This window comes from Typopeltis vanoorti, chromosome 18 (genome assembly GCF_054136105.1).
Source record: "Typopeltis vanoorti isolate ZY-2024b chromosome 18, IOZ_Tvanoo_1.0, whole genome shotgun sequence".
NCBI lineage: Eukaryota > Metazoa > Arthropoda > Arachnida > Uropygi > Thelyphonidae > Typopeltis > Typopeltis vanoorti.
Window position 1 is genome coordinate 90,279,821 of NC_143566.1, and position 12,288 is coordinate 90,292,108.

Sequence of the window (12,288 nt, forward strand, 5' to 3'; positions counted from 1 at the left end):
ATATGAAGATTACCCTCCGGATATTGCAAAGATTTTTGAATTTGTTACACATTCAGGATATTTCAGCTGGAAAAACAAGATCTATAAACAAGTTGAAGGTACTGTCATGGGTAGCCCTCTGTCTCCACCTTTGGCAAACTATTTTTTGAACCATCTGGAAGATCCCTTGTTCTCATCCATTCATCTCTAGCACTCTCTTTGGTTGCGTTATGTTAACGATGTCTTTGCTATTTGGTCGCATTCTGAAGAGGAACTTACTACATTCTTACAACAGATCAATAGCCTTCACCCATGTATTCAGTTCACCATGGAAAAGGAAAAGGCTGGTAGTTTACCATTCTTGGACATCCTTCTTACACACACACGGTCTCTGGTAATTTATCAACCAGTGTTTATTGAAAACTTACCTTTACTGGCAGACACATTCATCAAAAGTCTGCTCATCACACCTCTCAAAAAATTGGTGTTATCAAGTCTTTAATTAATAGAGCACATAAAGTGTGCTCCTTTCCTTCATGCTTACAACAAGAACTTTTTCACTATCAAAAAGTTAATGGAATTTAATGGTTACAACCCTAATCAAATCCAGCAGATAACTGACTCCTATGTTCCAATACTTCAGGATTCTTCAACAGATGGCAGGGTTCCAATCCCTTATATTTCTGGCATCTCAGAACCGATTGGCACAATTTTGAAGAAGTATCATCTCATTCCCACATATTTTCCTATCAACAAAATTTCTCACCTGTTGCCATCTACAAAAGACAAACTGGCACCTCTATCATTAGCTGGTGTTTACCAGATACTATGTGAATGTAATTTAACATACTTTGGACAAACAGATCATTCTGTGGAAAAAAGAATGAATGAACATCAATATATCAAATACATGAAACTTCAAAAGTCTGGTCTGGCACAACATAGTATGTATTGACACTAAACACAATATCCAATGGGATACAGCTCATCTTCTTCACAAATGCAAGTTTAAATACTTGCATCTGTGGAGCAAGATTTATCCGACGGCCGCATTCAATGCGTATCTAATAATTTATTGAGCAGCAGCAACACAACCTCATTAGCTGAACAAACGAAGAACACTAATTGAGCGCTCCCGCTCCCCGTGAGAGCCCGAAGCATGGGCTTTAAACCAAAACAGTGTAAGAACACTTCTTTGACATATCTAATATTTGAAAAACACGTGGGTATATAGTGATGTAAAAAACCAAATAAAGTTGCAACATCGAGATTATCGATTAGTGATAGCATTAAAATGTCAATATGCATTCGGTTCAAATTATTATTTTATTTTTTTGCTTGTGAAAATCAAAATCCACAGGCAGGCCACAGAAAATTGCACCATGGGCCGCATGTGGCCAGCGGGCCATGTTTTGGACAACCCTGTCTTATGTAACCATCAAGGAAATAGTTTTTAAGAATTATTTAATAATATTTTATTAATATTGATTTCTAGCAAAGCTGCAATATTTTTAATTGGTAATCCACAGACTGTTATGTACTTTGTATTCCTTTCCTTTGAACTGCTTGTCATCTACACTGATGATATACCGTTAATTTCAGTACAAAATATTTGTACCTTTATTTCATTAAAGTTAATTACAGTGGTAATCGTGTAATTTATTATTTATAGTTATGCCACAGGTACCTTTAAAGATAACACCTATCTACCTACCCAAATTCCCGATAATCCTCACCACTTTTCCAATACTGGGGGGGGGCGGGAGCTGAAAATGATAAACACCTAGAGCAAAAATGATATTAAAGCAACTCTTCTTATATATATATCCTAAAAGAAAAAGAATGAATTATAACAATTTGATGAAACATTGGGGTTAAACAGTTTTAAGATACATTTTTTCTTGTTATATCAGTTGTTTTAATATCATTTTTTGTACTAGGTGTTTATCAAAGCTTTTCAGTCCCCCCCCCTCAATTAGTTCTCCTTCTAGACACAGTGTAAAGGTCACCTCCCTTCTCAGCAACTCCAAACACAATCTTGTGCAAATGTCTCTAGTCTTACAGAACACTGCATCTGACCATGTGTCATTTACCCTTATAAAAGTACCAAGTGGGATGGCCTCCAGAACTATTACTCTTCCATGCCATTACTGTTGCTTTCATTGTTCTAACCAAGACATTTGAACTGAGCAAATCTGAGAAATCATCCATACTGGCATGGCCTTCATCCCATCCACTTTTCAAGTTCTAGTTCAACAGAAGAAATATGAAAGCAGTTGAAGAATAAAACTCATCTTACTGCAGGTGGCTTGCAGTCAAGAACCCCAACTTCATACTCATCCTATGCAGAAGTATGCAATAAATGTAAAATAACTATCAGCAAATCAAAATCTAATTTCATAAATACCAATAGCTGAAAACTTGCTTCTTGTCCAAACAGAAACTGTGCCTTCTGATCCCCTTGCAAAAGCGATCAATCAGATGCAACTTCTGCTCGCCTGTCCTTCAACAGGAGGATGTGATTTGTCTTCATCATGTATGCTGGAGTTAGAGGAAAAGAGTGATGTCAAGAGGCCAGCATTATCTCATCCTGACAGCACCCACAGATCCCAAAGATAATGCTGGCCTCTTGACATCACTCTTTTCCTCTAACTCCAGCATACATGACGAAGACGAATCACCTCCTTTCACACAAGCAACTGAGCACCAATGCCCCCTGTGGTCTTTCAGCAAAAAGACATAAGAAGAATATAGACAACCTGGACACTACAAAGTCTTCTGGTTCTGATGACATCTCTCCTACTCTACTCAAACACTGTACTCCAGCGCTGACATCTGTCCTTTATCACCTCTTCAATTTCCTATACTCAGCCTGCACATCTCATTTCATGGAAGCAAGTATATCACCTATTCCAAAAAGGAAGACAAAAGTCTACCATCCAGCTAACTGCCATCACCTCAATCCTTTCCAAAATAATGGAGAAAGTTAACTTCTTCAATACCAAGAAGCTCACCAGTTAATCAGTAACCAATGGTATGGATTCTGTCAATTAAGATCCATGGCTGACTTAGCCTACATCACTCACCACTGGACGCGTGCTATGTTCAGAGAAATGTCTGCTGTCATCCTTAACGTTTTCTTCTTCCTTTTCCTCTCTTTTACCTGCAGTGTCAAGAGTTTTCTATTCATTTAACTGCAACCGTACACAAGGATAAAGTGGTTAGGCCCGTGCCTCCTGGAGTATCCTATGTCTATAGAAGCTTTTAGTTCTCAAGGCTGGTTTCCCTGCTTGCGGGATGAAAAATCCCAGATAAACTGGGGAGAAAAACCCTGCAGTCCACACCCAAGACCGGCTAACTTGGCTATGTCTGAGAAAGATCCTAAGCTCCTCACATCAGTGACAGGAATTGAATCCAGGACACTCCTTTCCCAGGCAAATGGTTGCGAAGCACACAGCCACTCGGCTAACTACGTGGACCTTAACGTTTTCAGGGCTTCAATCGTGTTTGGGATCAAGGTCTACTTTGCAAACTGCCTTCTTTGGTCTACCTGCCACACTGTGTAATTGGACAGCCAGCTTTCTTTCTGGTCATTCGCTGCATGCCATGGTGAGTGACACTATCTCTATCAACTTTGACACCAATGCAGGAGTTCCTCAGGGCTCCATCCTATCACTCATCCTCTTTCTCTTATACATAAATGACCCACTCTCAATTACTACCAATCCTACCTACAGCTTTCCAATGATAGCACTATCTATTTATCCTACTCCTTTGATAAATCATGTAGTTTTTCAGATATCCCCAACATCAAAATCATCTACGGCCAGTTCCTTAAAACTCCCCATACCATCATTGAATTAAGCGAGGATAAACTGGTCACCTTCAATGCTGCCAAAACACAGTCCTGCCTTTTTGCTCATAAAAGGGAGGGATCTCAGCTCACTTTCCCTTATCCTCGTAATACACACACCTCATCTGACAGGATCAGCAACCTCTCCTTGAACTGACATTCACCTCCTGCCTCTCCTGGAACAAACATATCACATCAATAGCTTCCTCAGCCTCTATAAAAACTAGACATTTTACACTCAAGAAGCTATTTTACACCCACTTAGCTAATAACTCTATATAAATCCCAAATCTGCCCAATCTTAGAATACCATTCACACATTTGGGGTGGTGCACCATAATCCTCCTTAAAAATTCTTGATGTTGTCTGGAGTAGAGTAATTCAGCTTATAGATGACCCTTCCCTCACAAGCTCACTTTAACCTCTATCTCACATATGTGAGATAGAGGTTAAAGTAATGTTTCAGCTCTGCATCTCTTCTACAGGTACTTGCATGATAGCTGCTATAGTGAATTAGCAACCATCATTCCTCCACTTGCTGTTGGGCCTGTAAAAACAAGAGCAGCAGCTGTGCAACACCCCTTTTCAATACAAACACAGCCTTCCCTATAATGTTTCCCAACAACTTCAACCTCCAGCTCTTTAAGAAAAATATCAACAGATTTCTTCTTTCTCAACTCTTATTATGCTATATGACTATTATGCTATAGCTTCTTATGTCTCATGTGTGTGTGTGTGTGTGATAAAAAACCATCTCCAAGTTGTATTTGTTGCTGGTTGGATTTAGATTAGAAATCAGTGATTTTAGGTTCTCTAAATTATCAGCTATCAGAACAATATCATCTGCATATTTTAAGTGGGCAATGTTTCTTCCATTAACAGTTACTCCCATGCAATTCTCCAACCACCTCTCGGAGAATAGAGAAAAAATCGTAAAAAGATTCATAATTTTAAATTATGATTATTTTTACAATTGAATCTTACGGTTGTCTGTGTGTCTTTGTAGTACTTTTTGATTATGCTGATTAGGCATGATTTCAATTTTTTCATTTTATGCAGTACTTCCTATTGTAAAATAATCATAATTTAAAATTATGAATCTTTTTTCAATTGTTTCTCTATTAGTACATTATTAGTTTTGGTTTCATAACACATGATCAGCACTTGTGATGTGCCTGTTAGTGATATTATTATTGTCAAAATGAAATGTAAACCATTTGAAAGATATCTCAACACTTAACAATTCATAATGGTTAAGTGGTGAGATATCTTTTGTTCTTTATGGAGGCACATTCTTATTACGCTAGTGATTTACATCGCTTGCCGTTTACATGAAGTGTACAAGTGGATGATTGACAGCTGACAGAGAGAAGCATTGGTTTCAGGGTAACGAGGACAGCAAGTAGAGAGAGAATGTAAATTTGAGAATGGCAAACAATGAATTTTGTTTTTAGAAGTTTTTAAGAAAACATGACAGTTGGAAGAATATTAATAGAACTAAAAAAGAACATAGCACTGTGAATCTTTAAACTTGAAGAGTTGAGACTGTCAACAAGTGTGTAGTAAATAAAATAAGATAATGATTTTCAAATTCAATTTTTCGAGGAAATGCTGAATGGAAAGTTTCATCTTCTGTCTAAAGGATACCAGATCTATTTGTGATTCTACTAGAAAATGACAGAATTAGTAAAATTTGAAACTGTAAAGTAGCTTAACATGAAGAGCTCTACTTAGATATGTTGTTTATGAAGTAGTAGTAGAACTTCTTTCTTTGGTACAAAAATTGGTGATTTGTGCATCAAATTGAACTGTGAGAGGTAAGAATATTTATATTTCAGCAAGAATAATATTGTATGCTACATAAGCGAGATAAAAAACAGATCCCATGGAAAAGAAGATGTAAATTTTATATTTTCAGAAAAGACCTAACAAGAAAACTGACTCTGATGAGCATTTTGCTGTTGTGAAAACAAGGTGTTTGGTCTGGTAGATGTCATTAAGTATATGTTAAACAATCCAGTAAGAGAATGAGTCCGAAAATGAATAATTTTAATTTTTTTGGATAAGATTTTGTAGTTATTTGTGCATTTTATTTAAAATGTATATAATGTTTTAGTTTCATTAAATGTATATATATTTTTATAATCAATTGTAATGTAAAATAATTAAACATTATTTTACATTACAATTGCTCTTGTCTTATTTTAGAGATAAAGATAAGTGAATGGGTCACTTAAGGGTCAAAGTCAAATAACTGGGAAGAGACCTCCACATCGCCTTTCAGGAACATGGAGAACAGACTGGGGCTTCTGACCTAATGTCCAATCCTAACCGTCACATGGTGTGCCCCCGTTAGTAGGTATCTACCAGGTACGGAACAAATGAGGATGGGCTGGAAATATGGGACTTAGTCGACCAAATTGTAATTTTTATTCGCTTAAATCACAAATGCACAAAATGGTACAACATGATGAGATTTCATGCCAGCTGAGGCATTGCCTAGTTAAACAAGGCCCATGCCGTTTTTGTCAGAGAACCAGGGTGAACAGTGAAAAGTCAGCTACTGGAACAAGTTCCAATTCAACATCAGAACTGAAGATAGGAAGTATCAATATAAGGAGTATAAATGGAAAGGAAATCAAACTTGCAGAAGAATTGGAAAAGTACCATGTGAACATAATTGGTATTACTGAGACAAAGAAGACAAAAACGGGTGAGATATTACTAAATAACAAGTATAGGATGTTATTTTCAGGCAATAATGATCAAGGAAAGGAAGGAGTAGTTATAGCATTCAACACTGAACACAAAGATAAACTTATTTGTGCCTATGGTCCCATGGAAGGTCCTTCTAAGGAAGAAGTAGAGGAGTTTTTTGAGACATCAGAACAGCCAGCTGATATAAAGAAAATGGTAAAAAGTGGTTCTTGTTGGAGACCTGAACAGCAGAGTTGAAAATGAATCTCAGCAGTCATATATGAACATTTTGGGAAAATTTGGATAAAAGGGCAAATTTGGATAAAATGTTTCAATATAAAGATGTGCATAAGTTCACATGGAGAGAAGACACAAGAAATAAGAAAAGCCTCATTGACTATATTATCATTGATAGTGATATCATAAAGCTGGTTCAGGATACAAGTGTACCGAGGATTTGAAATTCGAAGTGACCATTACTTAGTGCTAAGTAGGATAAAAATGGATATCACATTGAAAAGAACAGTATGTAAGAAAGTTTTAAAAATAATTAAAGTTGAGAAGCTTTTATAGGTAAACTGTAGACTCAACTATGCAAAAATAATCAAAGAAACTTTGCAATAGTTTGAAAACAAGAAATAAACCTTTGAGTCTCAGTAGCAAACTCTGAAGAAAACATTGATTCAGCAAGGGAGGTATGTAATGAAGTTGTATGAAGAATAGAAAAATAAGAACACCGTGGTGGACAAATGAAGTTAAAGAAGCAGGGAAAAGAAGAAGGCATACCAAAAGTTTCTAGCAAATAAGAAGATGCCCAAAAAGAATACAGAGGAAAATGTAAGCAACCTAAGCTATGTGTAAAAGTAGCTAAACAAAAGTCATGGGAAAACTTTGGTAAGAGTATGGAAAATAAATATCAGGAAAGTGGCAAAATGTTCTGGAGGCTATTGAAGAAGCTTAGAAATAGAGGAAAGAGTACTGTAAAAGGAATCAAAGATGATACAGGTGACATGAAAACTGAAGATAAGGATATAACAGATGGCTGGAGTAATTACTTTGAAAGACTATTAAATAAACCAAGCAGTGACAGAGCTGTACAAGAAAATTTTCAAGAGGAATGCAAAGAGGAGTACATATCAATACGTGAAGTAGAAAAAGCCGTCAAATACTTGGAATGTGGAAAAGGAAGCTGCAGTAGATGATATTCGAACAGAAATGCTTAAGTATGGAGGTATAAAAGTTTTGCAGTAGCTACACTGCATAATTCAGAGGGCCTGGACAGAAGGTCAAATTCTCAATGATTGGAGTAGAGTTCTCATAGTACCCATCGTTTAAAAAAGGAATAAAGCTGAATGTGAGAATTACAGAGGAATTTCTCTACTGAGTGTTCCAGGTAAGATTTATGTAAGCATACCTGAAAAGAGGTTGAGAAAGATTGTGGAAGAGAAACTTGGAGAAGAATAAGCTGGGTTCATGCCAAATAGAGGTTATCAAGATCAGATTTTCACTTTAAGACAAATAGTTGAGAAATTGTGGGAATATGACAAGGTTCTCTAAACAAGTTTTGTAGATCTAGAAAAGGCATACGACAAGGTGCACAGAGAAAAGCTTTTCAAAACACTACAATTATATGGGATCAATGGAACATTATACAGAGCAATTAATAATCTGTATCTGTCAGTCAGCAGTTAGAATTGAAGGAAATGCAGAAAGATGGTTTGATGTAAAATCAAGAGTAAGACAAGGATGCACATTATCTACACTTTTATTCATCATCTATATGGATCATATTATGAAAGAAAGTGGTATTAGGACTGATATTAGAATTGGAGATATCAAACTTAGCTTTTTGCTTTATGCAGATGATGTTGTACTCCTAAACACATCTAGTGCAAGTCTGCAGAATTCTCTAACTAAATTGAATAACAGCTTAACAAGTTTGGCATGATAATCAGCAATAAAAAGACCAAAACTATGAAAATAGCCAGAAATATAGAAAACTTCAGCTGTATTCTGAATGTTGATCCTATAGACCAAATAAAATATTTCAGCTATTTAGGCACATTTTTTAGTAAAGATGGCAGGTTAAATCTGGAAATAGACAACAGAATAAGCAAAGCTGGTATGGTGGGTAGCCAGCTGAATAATAAATTTTATTTGAAATAAGAGAGAAATTAGCCTTCACATCAAACTAGCAGTATACAAGACCATGTTCAAACCAGTTTTAAGTTATGGATCTGAGAGTTGGGTTAGTAATAAAACACATGATCAAAAGACCACAGATATAATGGTTCTGAGAAAAATCAGGGGAGTAAACTGATGGCATCAATGGCAGAATCATATTAAAAATGAAGATATTAGAAAGGAACCACATTATTAGCATCCAAGAATGTGTCAGTAGGCTAATCTAAGGTGGTATGGCCATTAAAATAGAATGGAGAGGAAAATTTAGCAAAACAGGTGTTCGATGCCAAGATTGCAGGAAAGAGACCTATAAGAACACCAAGGCATAGTGGGACTGATCCAGGCAAAAGTGTCTTAGAAGCACGAAATGCTAGCTATGACAATAGTGGAATGCTGACAAGTAATAGACTAAATTAGAGTAAAACTGCTGATAGGAGTTTAGTAATAATGTAAAATTAATCATATGCACACCACTTGAGGGTACATATCAGGAAACCGATACCCTCAGTGGTGCATTCCAGATAAAAGTTTGCCAGATTTGGTGATGGTGGTGAGCATAGTCGAAAAATGTTGAAATATGACTACTAAGGAAATTGTTATCCTTAACTGCATGTTTTGTTTGTTTGTTTTTTTAATTATTCCTGTGGGAATCATGTGCATTATTGCAGAATCAAAACAATTCTGCAGTAATGAATGTTTCACTGTTCAGTGCATTTAAATTTTTAATATTGTTGAACAAAATCCACACTACTGATGTTTTATAAAACATAAAATGAAATATCTGTATTTATTTGATTAATTTAGTCTTAATACCATGCTAAATAAGTAATTTAGTGTGGTATACATGTGTCAAATAACCAAAAACTAATGTAGGAATTCTGGGTTTCTTCCTAGCATCAGAAGAGAATTAATATATTCAAGACAATGTTATCAAATTATGGAAGCCTCTAGAGATCCATGCAGCAATTATTTGCATTGGTAATTATGCAGTACCAATGCAACTAGCCAAATTTTGTGTTAGCTATTTGGTATGCTACCACTTTCAAGACTTCTGTTTTGATGTTACTTTTAAATTAGCATTCACCAATAGAGACTTAACTCTGTGTTAGAGCAGTGCTTCCCAAACTTCTGGATGTCAGGGTCCCCTTTGGAAAAATTAAAATATTTCATGGTGCCCCCTCGAAAAAAATTGTTATATAGACTTATATTATTATAATATTTATTGTATTTATATTCAATACAAAACATACACAGCGAATATTGAAAAAATCAAATGCGAATATTACATTTTTAGCATCTTACATATACATTTGACATGGCACATTATCTCATATTTTTATATAGATAGATATATTGTTATTGTACATTTGCAGTACACGCACATGAAATAAAACGATTAGTAATAAAGAAAGAATTAAAAATATAAAAGAAGTTTAATAACAATTTAATGTGATGGAGTTGTTTCAATACTGCTATACAATATCAGGTGAAATATCTGAAACTGCAATTCTTAGATTTCTACTTTGAAATGAAACTTATATGAATAAGCATATATTTACTAATATTCATTAAGTGCCAAAATACGCAGGAAGCAAAATTTCTGAACCCACACCAATGTGATTTTTTCCATTAAAATATAAAAAATAACAAAAAAGAAATAATAAATTAAATACGTTTCTTTTAAGATAAAAAAAATCTACTTAGTCGTAATTAAAAGATTTTAAATTTGTTTTCATTATTTCACGGCCCCTCTCAGCAAAACCTACAGCCCCCATGGGGGCTGCGGCCACAGTTTGGGAAGCGCTGTGCTAGAGAACAGCACACAGGTTAATATAAGAAATAAAATTCAAACTATTTAACATCTCGAGAGGTAAAAAGTGTGCATGCTTATCCTAATGTTATTAATAGCAAATTCAGAAAACTTTCTCTCTTACTCCATTCTGTTCTATTGTATTAAATAAATGCATTTTAAACACATCAGTTTACCTTAACACGATTGGAATTTTCCTGGACAATATCTTTGGCAGCTGAAGAGACAAAATACAAATTTCTTTTCTTGCCTTCAGAGCATCTACTTAATAATTGGGTATGAGGAAAACTTGAGTCCAATTTGTAGAAATCCCTAAAAAGTTTATACAGCACATAACTCCAAGCCATTCAGAGAATATTCATAATTAATAGAAATAAATTTTGTTTACACTTTAATTTTAAGTCCAAGCAATTCTTTTTTTATCACAGATGAATTCACATATTGCTAATCTGGTTGGACAAGTGGATAGAATCTTCATGCTAAACAACAAGCTTGACTCAAATTCCCCTGTGGTATGAATGTTATTGAATGTCTACAGCTGGTAACAGCCAGCTGTGGACATTCACTCATCCAGTTGCCCAGTCTGGTTGGGTGAATGAATAGTGTATCTGCTCTCCAACCAAAAGGTATGAGTATGAATCTCAATGCTGACATGGATGTTGGTGAATGTCTACAGGTAGTAGATGAATTTCATTGTCCAGTACAAGACCACTATAACACTGTTTATTGAAGGCTGTCTGAAGTGACCTGAAAACATTCATTCCATCTGTGGTATCTATAGCAGGATTTTCAGAGATTATCTTATCCTTGTAAGATTGCAAAACTCTAATATTTATGTACTATGGTTTCATTACCTTCTGCAGTATTCACCTAATTCTATCATCCAGTGTGAGACCACTGCTTAGAGCCCTGAAGTGGCTTGATAAAATATTGTTTGGACTCGAGAGGTTTTTACATTATTTAATGATTAACCTATTCATGGCACTAAAAATGCACAACTGATTGACAATTCTTCATATGTCGAATTCATAAAAATAAAAATAAATAAATAAATAAAATAATATATAATATTACATTATTTAATTTGCTTTTAGAGCATCAGCTGTTGAATAACTGGATATTCAGTTATTAAGTTAACGAATTTATAGAAGTCCCCAAAAAAATTTCCCATCCATCATCTTTTAATGTGTTATACTCAATGACCTGTCATGGCTTCAGAGAAATTTAATGCACTGATATTATCTGCATCTTATCTGCACAACCGGCTATTCTGCCAACTTCATGTATTCTGTGGCTAGTGTATCTGTCATATAGGATTAAAAAAAAATCAGAATTTATGAGAGAAAAAAAGTCTGTCATTTGCATCCTAGACAGGATTCGAATGCAGAAGTTTCTAAAAGTTTACACAGCACATGGAGCACACTTCATAATTAAATACAAATGTCATTTCAAAAGTTCTACATACTACACTCTTGCTGTTTAACCAAACATTTATTTAACACCAATACATTCAGTATTGGTGTTAAATAAGTATTGGACACGCGATATAATCTGTTTGACCTTATTTCTGTTGCCCAATGTGTGGTAAATCTTGAGTTCCTATCAGCAAACCCTTTTTTGCTGATGTCTTTGATAAGTCAGGTCATTTCAGCAAAAACCCGTGAGTGATAACAAAGTGTTTAATGTGGAGTTGTTCTAACAACTTAGTAACAGGAGAAAGTCGGGAGGGTTCGTATCAGAAATGCATGGGAGATGGGATAATCAG

The 12,288-nt window shown here is 35.2% G+C and overlaps 1 protein-coding gene across 4 annotated transcripts in view; it reads right to left on the reverse strand.

The window, feature by feature from the left end:
- The window catches only part of Nsun2 (tRNA (cytosine(34)-C(5))-methyltransferase Nsun2), a 272,640-nt gene that overhangs the window by 54,849 nt on the left and 205,503 nt on the right, over nt 1-12,288 (reverse strand). For all 4 annotated transcript variants that reach the window (XM_090407903.1, XM_090407904.1, XM_090407905.1 and 1 more), the window contains one exon: nt 10,700-10,835. In XM_090407903.1, the coding sequence (XP_090264029.1) occupies nt 10,700-10,835 (136 nt within the window). The remainder of the gene's footprint in view (nt 1-10,699; nt 10,836-12,288) is intronic.